Below are 23,301 nucleotides of genomic sequence, written 5' to 3' on the forward strand. Positions count from 1 at the left end.
TGTGGCCGCGACATTAGTGGTGGCCGCGGCATTAGCGACGACGACTACTGTGGCCGTGACATTAGCGGCGACAACTACTATGGCCGCGGCATTAGCGGCGATGGCTACGGTGGCTTCGATCGCTATTTAGCGACCGATTATGTAATGGCCGCTAATTTAACGAGCGATTATAATTCGGTCGTTAATTTAGCGATGGAATTATAAAAATCAATCGTTAATTAGTGATTGAAATTAAAAATCGATCGCTAATACAACGATCAAATTTATATTGGGTTGTTAATTTTGAAGTTGGCCGCCATGAGGAAAATTTTAGGGAACTTTAGCGACCAAATTGACCATTGGTCGCTAAATTTAGTAACCGATTTATCAATTCGATCACTAAAATTAGCGATCAAATTTTAATTCGGCCGCTAAAATTAACAATCGAAATAATAAATCGATCGCTAAATTTAGCGACTGAATTAAAATTCGATCGCTAATTAAAATTCGATCGCTAAATCGAATTACGATCAATTTTTTTATGATTTTTTTTATCGGTCACTAATTAGACTTAGCGATCGAATTTTCGATCGCTAATCGCGATTATTGTTGTAGTGATCGGGATGTAGCTGAAGTGCACCAATGGCGATTGCGAAGGTCGCGGCATTAGCGATAACAGCTGCGGTGGCCGCGACATTAGCGATGACGGCTGCTGTGGCCGTGGCATTAGCGGCGACGGCTGCTGTGGCCGCGACATTAGCGGCGAAGACTATACGGAATCACAAATAATGACGAATTTAACAATCGAATTATAATCGGTCGCTAAAATAGCGATCGATTTTTAACTTCGATCACTATTTAACGATCGATTATAAATCAGCCGCTAATTTAACGAGCGATTATAATTCGGTCTTTAATTTAGCGACGAAATTATAAAAATCGATCGTTAATTAGCAACCAAAGTTAAAAATCGATCGCTAATACAACGATCAAATTTATATTGGGTCGTTAATTTTGGAGTTGGACGCCATGATGAAAATTTTAGGGAACTTTAGCGGCCAAATTGACCATCGTTCGCTAAATTTAGCGACCGATTTATCAATTCAGTCACTAGAATTAGCGATCAAATTTTAATTCGATCACTAAATTAACAATCAAAATAATAAATCGATCGCTAAATTTAGCGACTCAATTAAAATTCGATCGCTAATTAAAATTCGATCGCTGAATCAAATTACGATATGCGACGACGGCTGTCGGTGGCCGCGACATTGGCGGCGGCGTCTGGGATCTTGAGCAATACGGATATGTCTAAGTCACTATCGCCTTGCAAATAGAAGCTTTCAAGCACGTCCTCACTGTAGTCGCAGAAGGCGCGGACGAGAAAGCGGATGTTGTCAGGAACGATGAGGTTGTCGGCGACCTGAATCATCCTGCATCGAGCCTCGCGCTCCCGCTCCCATCTAGATTCGTCCAGTATGCTGGAGAAGGACGAGCCGAAACAAAGGTGGCATCATTGATATATGTCGGCAGCAGCAGGCGGAGCGAGAGGCATATACAAAAATAACCATAAATAGCAACGGATTTAACAATCGAATTATAATTGGTCACTAAAACAGTGATCGATTTTTAACTTTGGTCGCTATTTAGTGATTGATTTATAATCGGTTGCTAATTTAACGATCGATTATAATTCGATCGTTAATTTAGTGATAAAATTATAATTGATCGTTATTTAGCGATTGACGCTAAAAATTGATCGTTAATTAGCGATCGCTAAAATAGCAATTGAATTGAATTTATATTGGGTCGTTAATTTTGAAGTTGGACGCCACGAGAAGAATTTTAGGAAACTTTAGCGACTAAATGACCATCGGTCACTAAATTTAGTGAACGATTTATCAATTCGATCACTAAATTGAATTACGATTAATTTTTTTAATTTTTTTTATTGATCGATAATTAAATTTAATGATTGATTAGTGATCGAATTTTTTATCGCTAATTCTGATTATTGATGTAGTGTTCAATGTAGTGTAGTGTTATCAACTGCTTCAAGGATTGTCAGGTATCCGCCACCTTACACGGTCGGCCCCACGCTGCTGTGAGGAGGTAAATCGAGGGCAGTTGATTGCGCAGGAGGGTATTGCCTGATTGTCTTCTCATTCATTATATTAATTGTTAATTTGCTATAGGTTTAATTACTTGTCTTCTCAATATCAGCCTATTCCTATTATGCATATTGTTGCTTTAGCAAGCTACTACTCTTTCATTCTTCCTCTTTTGAAAGTAATCAAGTATATAAGCAAAAGGGCAAAGTTACTGCAGTGCGACAAATATTTCATCGTTTATGAGATCATCATAAGCCAATTTGAGAGAACTTATATTTAAAATTAGATCGCAAAGGAAATTAATTATAGTTAGTGATACCTAAAACATAGTTTTTTTGGCAAATATTTAAATATATTACTAATGACACTTAAAATAGAGTTTTCTTTTTGTAAATATAAATGGAAGTTTTAACAATCATATCAATTGTATAACTCATATAATTTCTTGGACCATTAGTCAAATTATGTGCATGGAAGGTTACAAAAATCAAATGAGATGAACTAAGGAGCAACCAAACTAAAGGATTTAAGGAAGAGGGAGAATAATGCATTAATTTTTATATCATCAATATTTTTAATAATGCATAATGAGCAATTGATTTATCATTAATAAAAAAGATTTTGTCATAAGCGATATAAATTTTATGGTAAACTGCATAAAATCTGATTCTAAACTATTAATTAAAATCTATATGAGAAGGTTGCATGATTTTTCTCTTCCTTTTTTTTTGTGACCAGGATTACAGGAGTTTCAAGTTAGCAAATACCTTGTAGATTCATGAACATCCGATAAAATTGGAACATCAATCGAACAAATATCAGTGGCTTAACAGAATAAAAGAATCACAACGTAACTCACTCCGATGTCATAATAAAATGGGCAAACATAGAAGCAAAATAGAGAAAATTTATATAATAAGCACTCTAGAATCAGATACATCTGTATTATATGGAGTTATTGAGGCTTCAAGCATCTTGTTCTTGCTGTTGTGTAGCCTCCTCAGATATCCAAACTACTTCCTTGAGGCTGTTAGACAGATTCTTATAGAACTGCAGTGAAAATTTCACATTATTAATTAGAGTAATTACACGGGCAAATAATTTTTTTGGCTAACCAAACCACTAGTTTGGGTTTCATTTAATACCTTATGGAATTCCAGAGTGTCGCCTTTAGCTTTTCGAACCTCTACCATATGGAGTGATGGAGCCACTTGAAATACCTAAATTTCCATGGAACACAGTTAACAAAAAGAATTTGAATGTTCTTTGGGAAGAAGAGGTGAAAAGAAAATTCATATTCATTGTGATGATTGTACCTCGGTAGCAACTTTGAGATTTCCTTTCCTCCCGGCTTTTGCATTCTCCAGCTTCATCTGAACAATAAAAAAAATGGTAATATGCGAAAATTTCAAGGTCATATTTCTTCAGTGATGAACATGGGTTCTAAAAGGTTCATGTAGAAGATACAAGTATGCAATTTCAAATTTAGAGCTATATATAAGACCTTGTAATTCTTTTTCTGAACATCAAATCCGAGTGGTTTTGCAGCTTCCTCAATCTTACTGATAATTTCATTAGCTGGGCATGTTGATGAGAACCTTGTTTCCCTTTTGAATTCCTGTAATAATGTAAAACTGCAATTGAGATCAAAATGTCTAGTGCAAGTAAATGTGGGCAACTTGATACAGTGTAAATTGGATCAAACAACATAAGGTTTAATAAGCTTTCAAATACACCAAAAATAGGATATGGTCATAAGTTGAATGAAAGTTATGCAACACCAGCGAAATGAATTCCATATCAAAACCTGTTCTACATCGAATAAATTGCCAAGATCTAGCCCCTTCGACATGGAGATCAGTTCAAAGGCATTCATCATTGTTGGTTGCTCTTCTTTCTCTTTTACATGGTGTTCCTGTAATAAAGACAGCCATATTTTGTAAAAACATAAATCTCATAACTGACTTTGAAAAAGAATAAACATTATGCTAGAACTGTAGGTGATTTTATTTTATTTTACTTCTGAATCCATGAAAACAGCGTGCACATCATCCAAATTTGCTTCATATGTCTCCTTGAACACGGGGGGTTTATAGCCTTTCTTGAACCATTGATTCTTCAATATCTCAGAAACTGTTATACGCTGTCATTCAGGCCACATATAATGTCGTCAATCTAGTAAACTGAAAAATAGTTGTCAGCTAAGCTAACTAAAAAGTCGACAAAGTCTGTGCTGTTTAAAGAAACATATAAAAGTGTCACAAATTTGTTAGTTCAAAAGATATTCCATAATAAGCAATCCTTCATAGCTTCCTATACTTTGGATGCTTAGTCTACTCAAGAGCCGCTATGACCTAAAGTACAGGGGTGAGAAAGATGACTTACTGTCATTGGATTTGGATCCAGGATTCTTGTCAATAATGTTTTGGCTTCCAAAGAAAACCAGGTTGGGAATGTAAATTCAGAGGCTGAAATCTGCAGGAAGATCAGAATTCACAACCACACAAAGGAATACAATACTTGAATGCAGTAATGAAAAGCTTACTTTATTGTACAAGGTTATAAGATTAGAATCCTCAAAAGGCAAGTACCCTGCTAGCAGGACAAATAGAATGACCCCGCAGGACCATAAATCTGCAGTTGCTCCATCATAACCTCTATCATTTAGAACCTAATGAATTTAAATAGTTATATACAGTTTTTCTCCTTAAAACTAGGGCACAACATAGCAACAAATAAGAAAGTCAAAGTCGTCTGCACCTCTGGAGCGACATAGTTTGGAGTACCACAGGCAGTATGAAGCAGGCCATCACCCTGGAATTAACACCATTGCAACTTCAAATTTAAAAGTAGGATAAAAACTGAATCCAAAAGGATCTACCAACACATAAGGTGTACCCTATTGCAGATAAATACAACTCACCAAAGAAGAATAATGAAACACAAAATAGTTCATACAAAAACTAGACCCCTGATTGTTTAACATAAAAACAGAATGCAAATTTCGATGCCATTGTCTCACTCCTAATCATACAGAATGCATGCTAAATACCATCAAAACTCTGAAATAATTTATCTACTAAAATTAATAATTATGTTTGTCTTCTCTTGATTAGTGGTCAATGGAGTGTTTCTTCATTTTAGGTAAGCAATATATCGTTTTGAATTCATGATTGAGGGCTTAAACTTATTGATAGAATAACTAGCTCATTTCCCTTCTGAATGTACATACAGTAGATCTTCAGACTCTGACAATTCTGTGGAGTTGAAGGATCAAATTAATGTTCTATGAAATAGATTATAACATGTGTATGCCCTTACAATTTACATCCGCCCAATTTTTTTTTAAAAAATTAATATATACACACCATGATTACATGATTCAAATATTGCATCTATTTAAAAACAGAAAATAGTTATAAAAAATTAACTTATGACTGTTAGATTACCCTGACTTGCTGAGATAATGCACTTAAGCCAAAGTCTGAAATTTTCAAGTTCCCAGAAGCATCAAGTAACAAGTTCTCTGGCTGAAAATTTGCAAAGTATTCATAAAATAATGTAATAGTTCATTTGAATTATCATAAAATCATGATACCTAAAGCAGTATATGATGTACCTTCAGATCGCGGTGGTAAACTCCCCTGCTATGACAATAATCAACAGCATGAATTAGTTGTTGGAAATATTTCCGGGCCTCGCTCTCCCTCATCCTACCATGGTTTATCTTGATGGTTGGGTTTTAGAAACATTAGCAGATAAAAAAATTAAGGCAAATATAGCAGATATTGTTTAGATAAATATACACCTGTGCATATACATGTGCATTGTAAGCATTTTACAAAGAAGACAATCCTTAGTGCCTACTTAGATAAAATACATATCATGGTTTCCTTTGGCTTTTTCCATTTCCATTTGAAAGAGAGAAACATATCAAAGTTCCATCTTACTATTTTATCTAACAGCTCTCCTCCTGTAACGAATTCAAGTACAATGAAAATTTTTGTTTTGCTTCCCATCACCTGAATTAGAGAAACAAACATTAGCTAACAAATTAATTAGTATCGACACTTCAAAAATAGATTCTACTAGAAATTTCTAGTTCAAACATTTTTTCAAATCTATAGAAGCAAGCTCACGTTTGTTTAAGCTGTGTTAGATGTGCAAAAGAGAAGAAAATCAACAAAGGCATAATAATATCATCACACCGATAGTATCAACGTTGGTGGATATCAAGAGATCTACATAAGTTAACATTTTGGGATGAATTGGACTGTCTCAAGCTTTATAGGAAATGTAAATGTTAATTACTAAAACAAAAGATATGTACATGGATAACATCACAATCACAGTACTGACTTCCTTTCTAATCTAGTCCCATAAATCTCTCAAGCTTTAATAGTATGGATGAACCATAGACATAATTGAGAGTGCACACCATATACATATGGCATTATTGGAGACACAATATCTTAGACATAATTTTATAATGTTACTTCAAAAGTAAAAAAAATCAGATATTATGGAAAGAATTTAGAAGACAACCTCATAGATGCGAACGACATTAGGATGCTTTATTAACTTCATAGTGGAAATTTCCCGCTGAATCTGCATAAGTAGACATTAGTAGAAAGATAACTATGAGACAAAGGGATTGGTATAGTCCTTAAAGTAATACAAATATGAGTAGAGAATAAAAAATAACATGAAACACACATAATCTGTTCAAGTTTTAGATGAGACTAATCTATCTTAAATAGCACCAACATTTTAGATGAGGCTAATCTATCTTAAATAGCACCAACAACTGAGGATCTATATTCATTTTTACATCTTCCTTGCCAATAAAAATCTATAGTCGGCCAGACTTTAAATTCACATGTGTTGCAATTGTTAGCTGAAGATATCATCATTCAAGTTCTCATGTTTATTATCATATTCAATAAGAAAATGAGGTAACTTTGAGTGAGGTTTAAATTAAATTATGTCAAAGATTGATATACCACTTAGCACTTTTGAAGGCGGCAGATGGATTCAGAGGTAATTTGGATGGGATATGAATATAAAGTTCTCGTTGAAATTAACTTATCTCATGCCTCTGGTGGTGGCAGAGCTTGTTTGGCGATCTTTCTCACAAATTACAGGTAAGGTGATAATTTGGTTACTTCTACATGACACGTTAAACACGATGAAATCTAAAAAAGAAAAGGGTTCAACCTGAAGATTATTCTTGTGTGCTGTGCGAAGGACGTGTGGAGGAAACTGGTGCACATTTGTTTTTCTCCTGCATAAACAGCAGGTGTGGGCTGGATGTTGATTCACTTGATCTTCTCAATTGGACTTCAAAGTTCTCCTTCGACTAAGGGCTGGGCAGTTGATGTTCAGTGCTTGACAAGGAGGCAAAGAATCTATAACTGTTTTGTGCATGCATGGCTATATATGGTTTGGCTCACTTGTTGCAGTAGTATTTCCCATTTAACCAATCCAAATTTGACAAGCATGCTTTGGTTCTGGGCTGAATTGATAAATTGTGTATATAGAGCAATTAAGGCAGCTAGGAAGCTAGTTTAGCAGTAACTTTAAGCTTCTGTTTGGAAATCTAAATATGCACTATATATGTGGAGGTTTCTTGTGTAAATTGGTGAATCTCCTGTGTAAAACTGTTCGGTGATGAAATCTAGTGACAAGTGCACATGGTATAGTGATAGTCAATGGCAAGGTTGGTAGATGGTTTCAATATCAGCGTGGTGTCAATATCTGTTTCTTTATCTTAGGTGTAGCAAGGGCCGAGTACTCATCTTGTATACCTCCATGTAGTTAGTGAAGTATTGGGTTCACAACCATCCCAATCAAAATCTTTTAAAAAAAAAACTGGTATGACAAATTTCCACCCAACTTTTTTTTCAAAAAAAAAAACACACTTAGCACTTACATTAGCAGATTTTATTACTAGTATTTTGGTTCTTTGGTATTTCACCTCTGAGCACAGTTCAGCTATATTAACTTTAGAATAATGAAAACCTATCCGCTTGTGTATGAAATATATATATAAGCAGCATTTTGAAGCTCAAATTGTGAATGGATTTAGAAGATACCTGTTCTACTAGCTTGTGCTTCAGCACCTTCTCTTTGTCAAGGATCTTGATAGCAGCAGGATCACCGGTCTCAATGTTCTTTGCGACCCTAACTTTTGCAAATGTCCCTTCCCCAATTGTGCGTCCAAGCTCATATTTACCCACAAGACGCTTCACCTTACTTTTACTCGTTCCTTTTTCCATTCTATACTTTATTTGATAAGCACCCAAACTATGATTGCTATGCTTCACCAGTCTGTTAATATAGAATTTCAGTTATAATTGAAGTTAGATGGTAGAATGTTTTATATATGTTTAAAAATATTTAACAGCACTAACAGTTTTTGTCCATTGGTAAAAGTTAAAGAAATAGCTCATGAACTTTTAGGCAGCATAACTGTGGTAGAAGTCCGAGGCTACGCAATTTTTCTAAAAGCTTGTTGTGGTTACTAAAAATCAATGAATTCACACACATCTAGTTTGCTAAGAGGTGCCTTTACAATTCCCATGAAAGCTAGCATGGATCAGAAACCACCAAAAGGCTCAGCGTACATTCTAATGCACAGAAGGTGTCAAATTAGAAAGCTCACTCATCTTTGATATTGAAATTGAAACAAAATTCCACAGTTGTAAAGCATAAAGCTAGTTAATAAGACAAATCCCACGACTGGTTACAACAACAGCACATAGGCAAAACTACAAACACACACACACACACAAAGGGGGAAAGAAATTATTAGCCACCAAAAGAGGAAACACGAAAGACGAAAACACCAAAAGCGTCTTAAATCTCAAGAAAACCCGTGTTTAGCCTTGGAAATCAATGGCAATGAGAGAAAGTTTTGATCTTTGCAACAAGAATAATCCATCGATCACCCACTTAGCCCAGAAGATGAGAAGGAGATAACAATAGAGGGGATTAGGGAACCGACCTTTCAATCCAGCGATGCGGCACTTCTGTTGGATCAAGTAGGCGGGTCTAGGAGACTCTGCAGCACATATTGATGAGGGGGCAGCAGGAGAAGAGAGGGGAACACAAAGGAAACCGATGGCTGTGCAAGTGGTACAACAGCAACAGCGGCTATTGATGGCAGCAGGGGTGAGGGCGAAGGATGCGGTGGCCATTGAATCGCACATATAACAAGCAAAGCTGCGTCGTTGTGTGCCACCATTTCACTCGCAGTAATCGCTGCGTGCCAAGGAATTCGAACCTCTTTTTTTACAGTCACTGAGCCTTCGTCGTTGTCCTTTGTCATCTTGCACAGTGGCTCTTACAGCATCACCAAAAACGTGAAATCCACCAGTTCCCACAAACCACTCAAATCTAAAAAGCCGTCTTTTATTTTCCAACATAGAAAAGGGAGGCGTTTATAAAATAAAATAAATCTTATAAATTCATATGAAGGAGAAATCTTTTAAGTCTGAAGCTACTTCATGAAATAGAGTTTGATAAAATGAAAGTAATTATCTTAATTTAAGGAGTATATATATCTAATTCTGAACCACCCATTGAATAATTGTTTTATATGATTAATAGAACGCTGACACATGGTTGGTAGCTTCATTTACTCCATACTCTCCCATTCTCCTGACCACCATTCAAATTGACCTATTAATATCCATTGAGAATTAATTAAGATATATTTAAGGAACTCCTATTACCTTCTCTTTCTCTCTTTTCCATCTTCTTTCAACTGTTTTCGGTTCTTGGGAAACAATGCTCCTGTTAAGGTACGTAGCAAAGCATCATTGCTACAACTCTGTTTGTTTTCCATGCTTAAGATTCGTATTAATCTTGGTATTCAGATTTTAATGGATCATATATATACACTATACTGGAGATGGTGCATTAGGGATCAAAGTTTTGACAATTTCTTAAGGAAGCAAGATTAAGGTTCTTTTCTTTTACTGGCTGGATTTTATTTTATTTTGACAAATTTAGTTTAGAAAGATATATAGCAACATTAAAGTAGCTCTTAATTTGATTCTGGCTCCGGCAAGAGAGTTGAAATATATTTAGGTTATGTTTCTTGTGCATTCTTTCAAAGGGAATGTTTCATTCTTGAATCTAACAAGCATTTTATTTAATATTTCCATTTTCCTTTGATTTTTTACCAATTAATTGAAGTATTACCTCCACCACCATATTCATTTATTTTATTTATTTTTATTTTGTTCACTTGCAGATTCCTAAAATAGAGCAAAAGAAAAGAAGATTCAGTAACTAAATCTGAGAAATCTGTGCCAAAATAGTAATTCCTTCCAATGTCCGGGAAAATAAATTGGACTTGTGCTTACTATTATCCTTTCTTTCTCGGTGCAACATGCTTCTTGATTACACTTTACAAGTTTTTTCTTCCTCCATTTGTTCTTCTTTTAAAACCCTTCCTTCTCATCATTTTCACTATTCTTTTGCTCGTAATTCTTCTGAGATTTGGTAAGCCCAAAAAAGACAAACATGAGAAATTAACTCGCAAATGCTCTATGAAGCTCGAGTTGGGTAAGAGGGATGTCATCAGAGTCAGAAAGTTGGAAAGTTTCAGATCCAATCCCAACATTAGAAGTAGGAGAACTTTTAAGGGCATGACAGTAAATGCAATTGCTCCGGATGATAAAGGATTCAAAGAGGATAGTCGAGCGATCGGAGAGGATGATGTCAATCCAATGAGTGCTGTTTCCATTTCTTCAAGCAGTTCTCATGATGAAGATCATGTCAATAAGATTTCTGAAACTGAAGACACCCAACAGTCATCAGAAAAGTTACCTGCCTGTGATCATGAGAATGTTGCAGATCGCCATGAGAATGTTGAGTCATGTTTGGGTTCACCGTGGTGCTGTGTTGAGCATGGAGATGATCGTTTCGATTCTGAATTCAGTAGGATCGAGAGTTCTGATCTTTCTTCAGTAAATGGTGCATGGATGGAGGACAAAGTCGATCCACCATTTTCCGAGGACAAGTTGAAAGATGTAGCGACCGAACAGAACCATATGGTGGATGATGGTGATGTGAAGGTTGAATCCGCGAAGAAGGACGATGAAGATGTTGAAGGGGCAAAAGAGGAGAAGAATGAGAGAAACAAAGTTTCTATTACTTGGACTGCAGATGATCAGAAGAACCTCATGGAACTTGGGGACTCTGAACACGAAAGAAGTCGACGATTGGAGAGTCTGATAGCCAAACGAAAAGCGAGAAAAGCAATGGAGAGAAATTTGGTAGACTCGGATGATAATACTGAAACACTGCCATCCATTTGTATTGGTACAAAAAGGAATCCTTTTGATCTTCCTTATGATTTTGACGATTCACTTCCTGGTTCAGCTCCTTCCCGACTCTTGCCGAGATTTAACCTTTTCGATCTTCATTGCGCGGAAGAAGAAGATGGCGTTAATCTAGGCCACAAAAGCTTGGTTACTCTCCCGCAGCGTGATGTATACAGGAGGCACGAGAGCTTCACGATTGGTATTTCATTTTACGAAAACTTCAAGCAAGTAAATAACTACTTTGATAAAGAGACTAAAGAATCGGGGGGCGAAGTCAGTGATTCCAAGCTTAGTTTCACATCTGAATCTGATACAATTTCAGTGACTACTCTTCAAGAAGACCTTTCTCAACATGATGAGGAACTTGCTGGGCGAGACTATCAATGCTCGGAACATGTCAAACCAATGGATGCTGAATTTGTGATGAACCAGATGGACATAAACAATGATCACGAAGCTGAAGCTTCTGAAGATGCAATTCGAGATGATAGTAGCGAAGAATCAGTATCGAGTTCGCTCATTACATATACAGACAGGCCCGAATTGAAGAATCCTTTGGACCTAAACAACCTGCATGAAGCTCATGTCATCGAAGACTTTGGAGTAGTTCAAGACGAGAGCAGTCAGGAACCAATGTCAGTATCCAGTTCGCCTGTTACTCATGTCGACAGAGGTGAAATGGTCGACGAGAACTATGAGGCCGATAACTCTATCGCGCACGATGCAGGAAGCTTACAAGACCTCGAAGAATCCACTCTTTCGTCGAATCCAATGCCTGTAAATTGTTATGCTGTGAAAGAGGTGGCAGCTCAGGTTGTTCCTAGTCAAATTGTGGAACTTGCTAACAACCATAGTCCTACATGGACTGATAACTCCAATTCAGATTCAGCACCTGATGAAAATCTCAATATTTCAGGTGATATATACATATACTTGTTCAGAGATGTTTTAACCAAAATTATACACAAAATTCCATTGTCATTCATTGAAGTCTCATCCTCTGCAGATGAAGTAAACTCGAACCCCAAGGAGCCTGATAGAACTGGAGAATGCTCGACGATAGAGTTCATGATCGAGAATGGACCGGCATCAAGCGAGATGTTAAAATCTAAGGAGCTTGATGTTTCTGAGTTACCTTCTTTGTCAGAACCAGAAATTAAGCAGGGGATTCATCACCAAGTTTTGCTCTCCGAAGAGATAGCATTGAATGAAAGTAGCTAAAAATCTGAAGAGCAGCACTAGAACAGAAGCCAAAAGTTATTTCAAAAAACTTGAAATGATATATAAATAGGTAACAAAATGAATATAGATACAAACTATAGAAAAAGAAAGAAAAACAATCATTTGTGCAATTGTCAGACTACTTTAGTGATCTATGTGCAAAAAACAAACGCTTATGTTTTGTTTTAGCCTTTTCTCTACTTTTTTGAGCACATTCATGAACCTTTCAATATTTAGTTTTCTGTTGGAAGTTTGTTTTGAATGTGACACATGAGATTCCCTGTGCATTTGAGAATTATGATTTTTGTGTTAAGAAAAGACAATTTTCAGTAATTCATAGGTTTATGATGATTGTATACCATATGATAAGGACACGTGGATCCACATTCTCCACATAGGTTCTTTCTTATCTACCCAAAGAAATTAAGTTCAATTTATAATCAGAAAAAAAAAATTAAAGCTACTTTCACACAGTGTGATCATCATGTCACCTAATAATTAAAATTATGCTACACGTCTATCAGAACTTTATTGGTGGGTCCTCTTCTTTAACAACCTTTTTTTTTTAAAAAAAAATGTTTTTAATGACTACCAAAGAAATACATAATATGGATAAGGGCAAAAAGAAAGTCAATTTCACTTCGAACTATACCTATTTATTATTCTAAATTTGAAGATTTTATATGGAATATATTGCAAAGGAAATAAGTTAATCATTGTTATTGCCTCATAAAATCCATAAATTTGGAATAATAAATACAAGAAAACGTATACATATTATGGAAAATTTCATACATGTCAAATGTCCATCTCACCCTTTCGTCTGGCGCAACACTACTTTTCCAATTGGAATTTAATTAAATGTCAAAATAGTTGAATAAAGTCTTCAGTGGAAGGCGTGATCGCTGAGGAAGACGAGCAAGGCAGGCTTTTGTTCGCTTTTCGGCCTCGTTGGGAATTCGTCCTCCTCGCTTCTCATCCGATTAGGGTTGTTCTCCTTGATCTCACTTGGGTACTCAAGTTATTTTATCGCTTCGATCGTCGGATCTTCGTCCTTGGGCAGCTTATGGCAAGACCTGATTTTGATCACCCTGTCGTGGTGCGCTCTCTCCCCCTCTGTTTTTCATCTTTGTTAGTTAAATCTGCGAGATTCTTGTTTCACTTGGAAGTGTTCTGATACAGAAAGGTCGGATCTTTTACTTGGGCTTTCCACCTATAAATGTGATTTTTGTATCCCGTGGATCAGGTTTTGGGGATTTTGTTTGATTTCTGTCTCTTATTGATCTGACTATAGTATAATATAACTGAAATCAATAATAGGAAAGGGAAGAAATGGACTCGTTCTCCCAGTTTTAGGAGGTGTTCATCTCTCAAAATGCAGTTCGTTTTAATCAGTCAACAAACGGCGACTTTTTCAATGTCCTGAAATCCATTCCTGTTCTCGATACTCCATGCTTCTCTAGTAGGCTTCCAAGTTCCAACTAATGGTCCGCGTTGGTTATCGAAAACTTAAAAGATGTAAAAGATACGATTTTTCTTGCTTTGTGTGAGTTTAATTTCTTTGAGCAGAGAGGATTACTTGGGGCTTTAGCTGTAATCATAATGGGTGACTATTTCAACTATTTTTCTCTTCAAAAAAGAAGTGTGTGAATATATTGTTTTCTTTTTTCCTTTTTTTTTTTTCTGTCGGCATGCTAAAATAAATTCACCTTTATTTACATATGTATACAAACATGATAAAAGAAAAAAAGGCTAGTGATATATACAAAACCTAGATTTTTTGCCTGCATTATTTGATACATTTATGATTTATGGTTCTTTTGTCGGTGAGAAGTTGGGCTATATTTTTCAAATTGTGAAACATAACATGATATTTGCACTCATTTTCTCTCGAATTCTTCTTCGTTTGTTTCTGGAATGAGATTTCCATAATTTTAGTTCTATGGCTAATTTTCTTCAGAAAGGAGTTTATTTGGTTCCTGAGTTTCTATACTACTGTTTGATCATGAAATATAGTATTATATCCCATCCAATATATTTTTGCTTCTTGAGAACCAGCTTGGCAACTATTCATTTATATATTTTTATGTCGTCTTCCTGGCCAGATTATTGCAAAAGAGAAGAAAAAAGACATGGCAACCTGCAGAAAAGAAATTGGAGCATCTATTGGAAGATTAACTATGTTATGCATCCGAACTACCTATAGATCTGCTTGTCATCATCCTTTTGTGTTTGGTGCAATGTTTTTCTCGCTTGCATTGTACAGATTTTCTCCTTTTCTGTTTGTTTTCCTGTTTTCATCTACTCCTGTCATTGTGTGCACAACTGTTCTTCTTGGACTGCTTCTAAGCTTTGGAGAACCAAATATTCCTGAAATTGAGGAAGAGGAAAAGAACTTTCATGAAGTGTATTCTACTGAAATTGGGAGCCCTACTGATCATTTTTATGTCAAGGATGATAAATTAATTGTTGAGAGCCTTATGGAGAATGGAACTTACAATGAGGAAATTGCCACCACAGAGGCAATTCTATGTGGAGAAAAAGCCAATGCCGATGAGAGTATCTATCCTGCAACAGATGGAGATGAAGATGCTGATACTACGACAGAGACAAAATCATTAGATGAGGAATTAAAAAAAAGGAATTTTTCTAAGGACAAAGGGATTCAGGTAGAAGAAATTCTAGGGCAAGAAGGTTCTAATGACAAAGATAATGGCGTTGAAAAGGTGGCTACAGGTGTAGCTGAGACTGATGAAAGTACAAGTTATTTTGGCATGACAGATAAACTAGCAAGCAAGAGCCTTAAGTTGGAGAATGGTGAACCCTCATCACGGCACCATTTAGACTCTTCTATTGGATTGCCTTGGCGTTCAATTGAAGATCAAAAAGCCCCTCCAGATACTGATTCTGATAGGTCAGAGAGTTCCTCTCCAGATGCTTCCGCAGCTGACATTATTCTGATGCTTGATGAGCTTCACCCTCTTTTAAATTCTGAACATGCTCAGCATGTTTCTAATTCGGAGCTGGATGTAGCTTCTGAAGCATCATCACTCGATGAAATTGATGCCCTTAGTACAGATGAAGAAGCTCAAAACCATGGGGAGGAGGAAGACGATGAAGCGCGGGAGAATGATGATGGGATTGAAGCTGCCATCAAATGGACAGAAGATGATCAGAATAATGTCCTTGATATTGGCTCTTCTGAATTAGAGAGGAATCAGAGGTTAGAAAGTTTAATTGCAAAACGGAAAGCATGGAAGAATCAGACACATGTTATGGAGAGAAATCTTATTGGCATGGATGGTAATGAATCTTTTCTCAGCATGAATGAATCACACTATGGTATTCATGTTCCACCAGTATCAGCACCGAGAGGGAATCCCTTTGATAGTCCATATGAGTCGGAGGAAATGATGGGTTTGCCACCAATTCCAGGCTCTGCTCCATCTTCCTTGTTACCTAGAAGAAATCCTTTTGATCTATTCTACGACCAGCAAGAACAAGATAAAAGCCTTACAGGTGAGACTTGGGGTCAACAAGGTTTTGTCTCTGTCCCACATCGTGAGGTTGCATTTAGAAGGAATGAAACCTTTAGCTTGGGAAGAAGGCAACGTCAACAAGAGAATCGACATTCGAGACTGAAGCCCTATTTTGATGTTGAGAAGTTGGATCCAGAGGAAGGTTCTAGTTTTCAAAGACAATTCAGTGACATGAGTGAGTCGAGAGCAAGTTTCATTTCAGAATCTGATGCACCAACAAATCAGGAAGATAGTAGAAAGCTAGATGAACAAGAATTCCATGATGAAACAGAAATATCATCTCTTGCCAAACTTGATCCTGATGACATGGATCATGCAATTCAAACCTCGAAAGAAGTGGATTTAGCTGATATTGCAGAAGAGAAAATTGAGCATGCATCTAGTGTTCGTGAGTTTGGTGGAGATGATAAGCTCATCGTAGTGAATGACCTAATTGCTGGAGCTGGTGAATATACTGTAACAGAAGCTGCATCACATTCATTTGAAGGTGAAAATGGTAACCAAACAATTGAAATATTCTACTAGCAGGTCAGAAATTTTCTTTGGGTTCTTATGACATTTTTTGTGCACGCAGGTGAAGGTCTTAACAACATTCCTTTGGTGAATTTTGTCTTGGAAAAAGAGGCTCCTGAAGTAACTTTATCTGTGAAGCCCTTTGAGAAAATGACTGAAAGTTTGCACTCGGTTGTTCCACAGATGAAGCCGAAAATGGTAACTAGTTCTGATGAGGAATCCGATGAAGTGTATCCAATTTCTTTTCATACTAATGGTATGGATGTGAACCTGCCAATGAGGTTGGATGAAAATGAGTATTCAATCACAGAAGAACTTCCATCTGATCTTCATGCATCAGAGTTGGTCTTTCACGTGAATGGGCAGTCTAAGGATGGTAGCTTTGGTTCCTCAAATTCTCTCATGCGTGACTCTGGCAAGTTTCAAGTTTCTGAAGGTAGGTCCACTCTGAATGCTGAGGTGCCAGACGACCAACCATCTGGAGCTAGTTATGACATACTTGAGGAAGTGAGTTTACAGAATCCAGAGCATCTAGTTAAGAAGTATATACAATCAGATATGTCCTTTGTTGAAGCTAAATTGGTCGAAGACACAGCCTTGACTTTTAGCCACCTTGCAGAAAGCACTAACAACAAAGCCCTAGGACCAGTGGAAAGCATTGACGTTATTGAGGAACCTACAAATCATGATGTCAGAGCGGATAATTTAGATGGTGTACTAGTTGCTAAGGATGCACAATCAGATATGTTCTTTGTTGAAGCAAATTCTGTCGAAGACATTGCATTGGCTTTTAACCAGCTTTCTGAAAGCACAAGCAATAAAGCCCCTGAACCAATAGAAACCCCTGACAATATTCACGAACCTGTATACCATGAAGTTCAACTGGATAATTTACAAGGTCTAGAAAATCTAATTGCAGATACTATACAATCAGATATGTCCGTTGTTGAAGCAAAATCCATGGAAGACATCGCCTTGGCTTTTAGACAGCATTCTGAAAGTGCAACCAATAAAACCCCAGAAGTAGAAACCACAAATAATATTCAAGAACCTATAAGCCATGAAGTTGGAGTCAATATTTTACAGGGTCCAGAGAATCTAGTCACAAATGAAATGCAAACAGATATGTTTGTTATTGAAGCAAAATATGTTGAAGACATATCCTTGGCTTTAAGCCAGCATTCAGATAGCATTAGTGATAAAGGCCCAGAACCAGTGGAAACCAGTGATATTATTCAGGAGCCTTTGAATCATGAAGCTGGAGAGGATTTACACGATGCAGAGCATCTAGTTGCAAAGAATGTACAATCTGATATGTTGGTTGTTGAAGCTAATTCTGTTGAAGATATAGCCTTGTCCTTTAGACAGCATTTAGAAAGCCCAAGCAATATAACCCCATATAATATCCAGGGATCTATAAACTACGACGTCGGAGTGGATAATTTACAGAGTCCTGGGAATCCAGTTATAAATGAATCAGATATGCTCATTATCGAAGCAAAATCTGTTGAAGACTTAGCCTTGGCTTTTAGACAGCATTCAGAAAGCACAGGCATTGAAAACCGAGAACCAATTGAAACAAAATATAGTATTCGGGAACCTGTAGATCATGAAGTCGGAGAGGGCAATTTACAGGTTCCACAGAATCTAGTTGCAAATGAGATGCAATCGGATATGTTCATTATTGAAGCAAAATCTGTTGAGGACATAGCCTTGGCTTTTAGACAGCATTCAGAAAGCACAAGCAATATGGAAACCGCAGATAATTCTCCGGAACTTATTGATCATGAAGTTGGAGTGGACAATATACAGATTCTAGAGCATCTACACACAAATGAGATACAATCTGATATGCTTGTTATCGAAGCAAAGTCTGTGGAAGACATAGCCTCTGCTTTTACACAGCATTTAGAAAGTGCAATCAGTGACTACTCCCCAGAGCCAATGGAAACCGCAGATGGATCTGCAGAAGCTAATGCAACTGAAAGGGAGTTGGAAAATACGGTTCCTGAGGTACAGCTAATGAGGGAGATTGGCTTTGGTTCTGAGAAAGCTACAGTAACGAAAACTAGCTCAATCATAGATGGTGAAAATACAAGAGCTGAAATAGCAGTGGGAAGGGAATCAGATGAGGTTCGCTCAAATGCTGATGATAAAAATATAGGAACATAAACGATATTCGATATTTCTGGGTCAAATACTTATTAGCTTCAGAAAATGAGGAAAACTTTGTATTACTATTCTGTCTTCAGTTCAAGTTCCAACTTGAGTGAGTTGGATCGTGAAGAAGATATCACATAGGTGCAACAAGGTTATGATATTGTTTTTGGTTTGTTTCCCATCTCAGGGTGTGCATATTATCTTCACACAGCTGGTTCTATGAACGTTCAGGTAGAAACTCAGGCATTCTCATCAAGACGTTTCACCAGTCCTCATCCTCAAGATTTTGGTGCAGTTTCTTATTTGGTAGTGCATTGTCTTATTCTTCTGGTAGTCTTTTTTGTGTGTAAATTTTTGTTTTCGATAGATCATCTGTGAGGCTTGCAATGTAATTTTTCTCTTCCCAAATAGGTTTGTATTTTAACAGTTTGTTACCTGATAACAATCTTATTCGCGTCTGCCATTTTCCCTTTTTCCAAGTCCGGCCATCTGCTGGGCTAGGGAGTGCATTGTTTAAAATGAATTACAAGTTTTCCAACCATCCATTTCATGACCATGGATGTGATTTCATACGATACAAGTGGTTTCCAGTATTTTGTGTTCCGTACAAACTTGTCAACGCTAATTTATTTGTATTATTTAGCATGAAACTAGGAAATTTTATATCCAATGATGTGTGTGACAGTTGGTTTTCTCCATGAGATTATGATGATGGCTACTGTGACAATGAAGTAGAACCCACAACTGTATAATTTAAACAACCATTAAACAAACCAGATTACCCTTCTTTGCTTTCGTCACATTTGAAAGTTCATCTTGAAAATTTCAACCAATGGAGTGAACACGATCGAGATGAATACTTAACTTTTGGCCTTGGTTTCTTGGTTACTATGGATTGGAGAAACAGTCAAACTCATGTGCTCCTAGTTTTGCTGTGGTTTGACATTTGTGAAGAGGAGCAGTTAACTTGTATTTATTAGAAAATTGACTAGTAGAAAATGATGAGCAGATTGCACAGATAGATTTTGGAAGTGTCTTTGCAAATTTCTTAATAGTCATTGATTTTGATTCCTTGGAATGAATCAAAAGGAAGACTTTGCGGGCAATTAATGCATGTCTGTCATATGGCATGCACTAATGTGATCCGTAAGTAGGTGTGACCAAACATATTAATTTGGTTTTGCTATGCCCCATGAACTATTAATTCTATAATACTAAAATTGTATGGACATCTGATATTTTACTAATTCTATAATACTCTAAAAATACACACAGTCTGAATTCTATAATTATGTTATGAAGGTGTGATTGCTAAATTGTATGGACATCTGATATTTTAACAAGCATATCATGAACAATTAGGTTAAACAAGTTTCCTAACATTTAATTTTCAATAATTAAATATAAACACTTAATCTTAAGTTTATAGCAAAGTTAGTACATTATCATTCTAACATATGATATAATATTCTACAACATATTACTTAATACTTTTTTTAAAAAAATAGAAATAAATAATTTATTAAAAATATTTATTATATCTTAATAACTAAATATATCCTATTAATATGCTGGTAAGTTTTTTGAAGATTAATAATTAAACTATTAAAAGATAATGTCTGTAACTTCTTTATTTAAAGCCTACTTAATTATATCAAATCCGATCCAAAACAATCTAAAAAATTGAATTAAAACCAAGGTAAGATAACATGTTTAGGCTTTTGTTAATAATGTGAATCAATTTGGCAGTGAAGAAGTAAACAACTTTTAGTAGTAATATAATTGAGGGTGATTAGGAGATGACCAAGTCCAATGTTATTATTAAAATAAAAAATATACTTTAAACCTAATGAAATGTTTAAATTGATTTTTTTTTCATCCTCCATGGAATCAATGACGTATGTAGATTAGAAATGCTTTTAATTTTAATTTTTAAATAATAACTTTTCAAATAAAAGAAGCAAAATAGTAGAATCAAATATAATTTTATAAAAGGAAGGAAGCAAAATGACTTGATAAGTCAAAAGGTAAAAACTTTTTTTTTCTAAATCATTCTTATATAATTTAGAGAAATAAGTGGTTTGAATATTCTGTTTATAAAAAATCTTCAACATTAATTAATAAAAGAAAATCTTTTGGGTACATTTATAGGTAAAGAGTTGTTAATATGAGTTTTGATTCGTCGCCTTAATTTGATTTTTATTAAAAGGTATTAGATTTATTTTTTCTAATTTATCATGATTATAATTTCTTTTGTTAAACAAAAATATAAAAAAAAATCTATTTTTTATGGCTGTGATAATTAATTATGAAACTATTTATGTATAAATTTATATAAAATTATATATGACGTGGTTCTTGAAAGCACTTTAATGCAATTATATGAAGGTAGTGTTTCCTTAATCACTTTTCATAAATGTTACTTAACAATTCTTATATGGAGTTTTAATTAATGAGATAAAAATAATATTCAAAATAGAGATAAATGTCTTCTCAAGGTACATTTTTAACCATAAAATTTATAATTATTTAATTTATAAATATATTTACAGTTGCTGTCGAAGACTGCTGATCGGACGGTGAGAGCGTAAACAATGGATGTTCCAACGGCGGAGATTTGGATACTACGCATATGGACGTCCTATGCGGACGAGTGAGCTTAACGAGGCGACAGCCATCGGGTCCCCGCACCTGGTCGTCTTTGTGTCGACGTTGTCCGCTTCGTTGACCGCGACCAATAAAGCGCGCTTCCACGAGACCATTTCGCTTGTTCACTCCTCGCCGTCGATTTAAGAAGAGCAAGTTCTTGGTTCGACTCCATTAGAGACGAGAGAGAACAGGGATTCTTCATTTCTTTTGTTCTTGCTGATCAAGGAGTTCTGTCTTTAGGACTCTTTCAGGTAATCAACTCTTTCTTCTTCAGCGATTCTTTATAATGTTAAGTTCTTGAAGATATGGAAAGTGGTATTATTTGGAAGGGGAATCAAGACATGGAATTTCTTAGATTTCTAGTCGATTTCTCTTCCAGCTCTCCCTTCCAGTTAGATTCATCTTTATATGCCAAGTGATCTGGGATTTTACTGGAGTTGCTAATGATCGTAACTTTCCTTTGAATGTTGCATCTGGCAAAGTGTTCCTTCTCTTTTCCTCACTCTTTCGATAATTTTTCTGAAACATTTTGTTACGGAGGAATGAAGATCTCTTTTCTCCCTAATGTTCTCTTATCAAAAGGCTGCCTTATGCTAATTTTTTCATCGTTTTCTTACTGTATTATCAAAATATTTAGCGTGTTAAATTTTTGTCATCTCTATTTATCCTGCAGTTCGATCGAACGCCGGCGGCGATGGCTGACCGCGTCCACCCCATGGAGACGCAGGAGTCGGCGATGCCTGACGCGCCAGAGAATCCTCGTTCCACTGCATCCTCCACCACCTGCAGTCTTCCCGTCCGCAAACCCACTCCGGTGCCCGGAACCTACGTCATCCAGGTCCCTAAGGACGTGATTCTCCGCCAGCCTCCGCCGGGAAACGCCCACCTAGCCAAAGTCTACGCCCGTCGCGCCTCCCGCCGCCGCAGCCGATGCTGCCTCTGCCTCGCCTGGCTCGTCGTCCTCCTCTTCCTCCTCGCAGTCGCGGCCGGCGTCCTCTACCTCGTCTTCCGCCCCCGCGCGCCCCACTACACCGTCGACGACCTTTCCATCTCCTCCTTCAACCTCAGCGCCGCCACCATCTCGCCGGTCTTCGACGTCACCGTCCGCGCCGATAACCAACGCAACAAGAAGGTCGGCATCTACTACGGCGACGGAAGCGACATCACGGCCGCGTACGACGGCGTGACGCTGTGCGAGGGGAAGTGGCCGGCCTTCTACCAGCCGCCTAGGAACGAGACAGTCGTCGTGACGGAGCTGCGGGGAACGGGGTTAAGGCTGGCGGCGGAGGTGGAGCAGGCGCTGACGGCAGCGCAGAGGCAGGGAAAGGTGCCGCTGGAGGTGAGCGTGAAGGTGCCTGTGAGGGTCAAATTCGGCGCCGTCAGGAGCTGGACGATCAAGGTGAAAGTTAGGTGCGAGGTTACGGTCGACGGGTTGAGGCAGAACGCCGTAATCCTCAGCAGGGATTGCAGTGTGAAGGTGAAGGTTTTGGGCTTTCTTGGACTATGAAAATCAAATTCATCGTGAATTCCTGAATCGAATTCGGCTGCCACTGCTCTTGTTTCTGCGTACCTGTAAATGAGTTTAATAGTGAGTACATTTACAGCGTCAAATGGAATTGTGTTCAATATTATTATTAGTTATATTCTCACACGTACAAGCACAGTAGGTCCTATTATAATATCTCAGAGGAAATTTTTTTAAAAAATATCAATTAATTTTCTATAATTTTCAGTTTCAACATTTTTATAAATGCGGTATCGAGTTATAATTTCCCCTCCACATATCGCAATCTA

The 23,301-nt window shown here is 36.9% G+C and overlaps 3 protein-coding genes across 4 annotated transcripts; 2 read left to right on the forward strand and 1 right to left on the reverse strand.

Annotated features, from left to right (window-relative positions):
- Positions 1–2,893: 2,893 nt before the first annotated feature.
- Positions 2,894–9,258, reverse strand: LOC141838607 (CBL-interacting protein kinase 32-like). The gene is made up of 15 exons (XM_074726132.1): positions 9,097–9,258; positions 8,186–8,420; positions 6,636–6,698; positions 6,041–6,112; positions 5,710–5,817; positions 5,540–5,620; positions 4,851–4,904; positions 4,636–4,761; positions 4,476–4,565; positions 4,111–4,233; positions 3,898–4,005; positions 3,595–3,708; positions 3,407–3,463; positions 3,236–3,310; positions 2,894–3,140 (listed from the first exon to the last, which is right to left on the reverse strand). The coding sequence occupies exons 2-15, from the start codon at positions 8,366–8,368 to the stop codon at positions 3,057–3,059; spliced, it is 1,338 nt and encodes a 445-aa protein (XP_074582233.1). The 5' UTR covers positions 8,369–8,420; positions 9,097–9,258; the 3' UTR covers positions 2,894–3,056.
- Positions 9,259–13,555: 4,297 nt separating this feature from the next.
- LOC141841313 (uncharacterized) lies at positions 13,556–19,316 on the forward strand. Of its 2 annotated transcripts, none has more exons than XM_074729457.1 (3): positions 13,556–13,745; positions 14,752–16,681; positions 16,760–19,316. In XM_074729457.1, the coding sequence occupies exons 1-3, from the start codon at positions 13,713–13,715 to the stop codon at positions 18,868–18,870; spliced, it is 4,074 nt and encodes a 1,357-aa protein (XP_074585558.1). In that variant the 5' UTR covers positions 13,556–13,712; the 3' UTR covers positions 18,871–19,316. The 2 variants fall into 2 exon arrangements, with proteins under 2 accessions (XP_074585558.1, XP_074585559.1); XM_074729458.1 differs by having other exon boundaries at positions 14,752–16,672.
- Positions 19,317–21,701: 2,385 nt separating this feature from the next.
- LOC141838589 (NDR1/HIN1-like protein 13) lies at positions 21,702–23,092 on the forward strand. Its single transcript, XM_074726104.1, has 2 exons — positions 21,702–21,758; positions 22,181–23,092. The coding sequence occupies exon 2, from the start codon at positions 22,202–22,204 to the stop codon at positions 23,012–23,014; it is 813 nt and encodes a 270-aa protein (XP_074582205.1). The 5' UTR covers positions 21,702–21,758; positions 22,181–22,201; the 3' UTR covers positions 23,015–23,092.
- The last annotated feature ends 209 nt before the right edge of the window (positions 23,093–23,301 follow it).

This window comes from Curcuma longa, chromosome 11 (genome assembly GCF_044706935.1).
Source record: "Curcuma longa cultivar G26 ecotype Majalengka, Jawa Barat chromosome 11, ITB_CL_G26_1.1, whole genome shotgun sequence".
Classification (NCBI taxonomy): Eukaryota; Viridiplantae; Streptophyta; class Magnoliopsida; order Zingiberales; family Zingiberaceae; genus Curcuma; species Curcuma longa.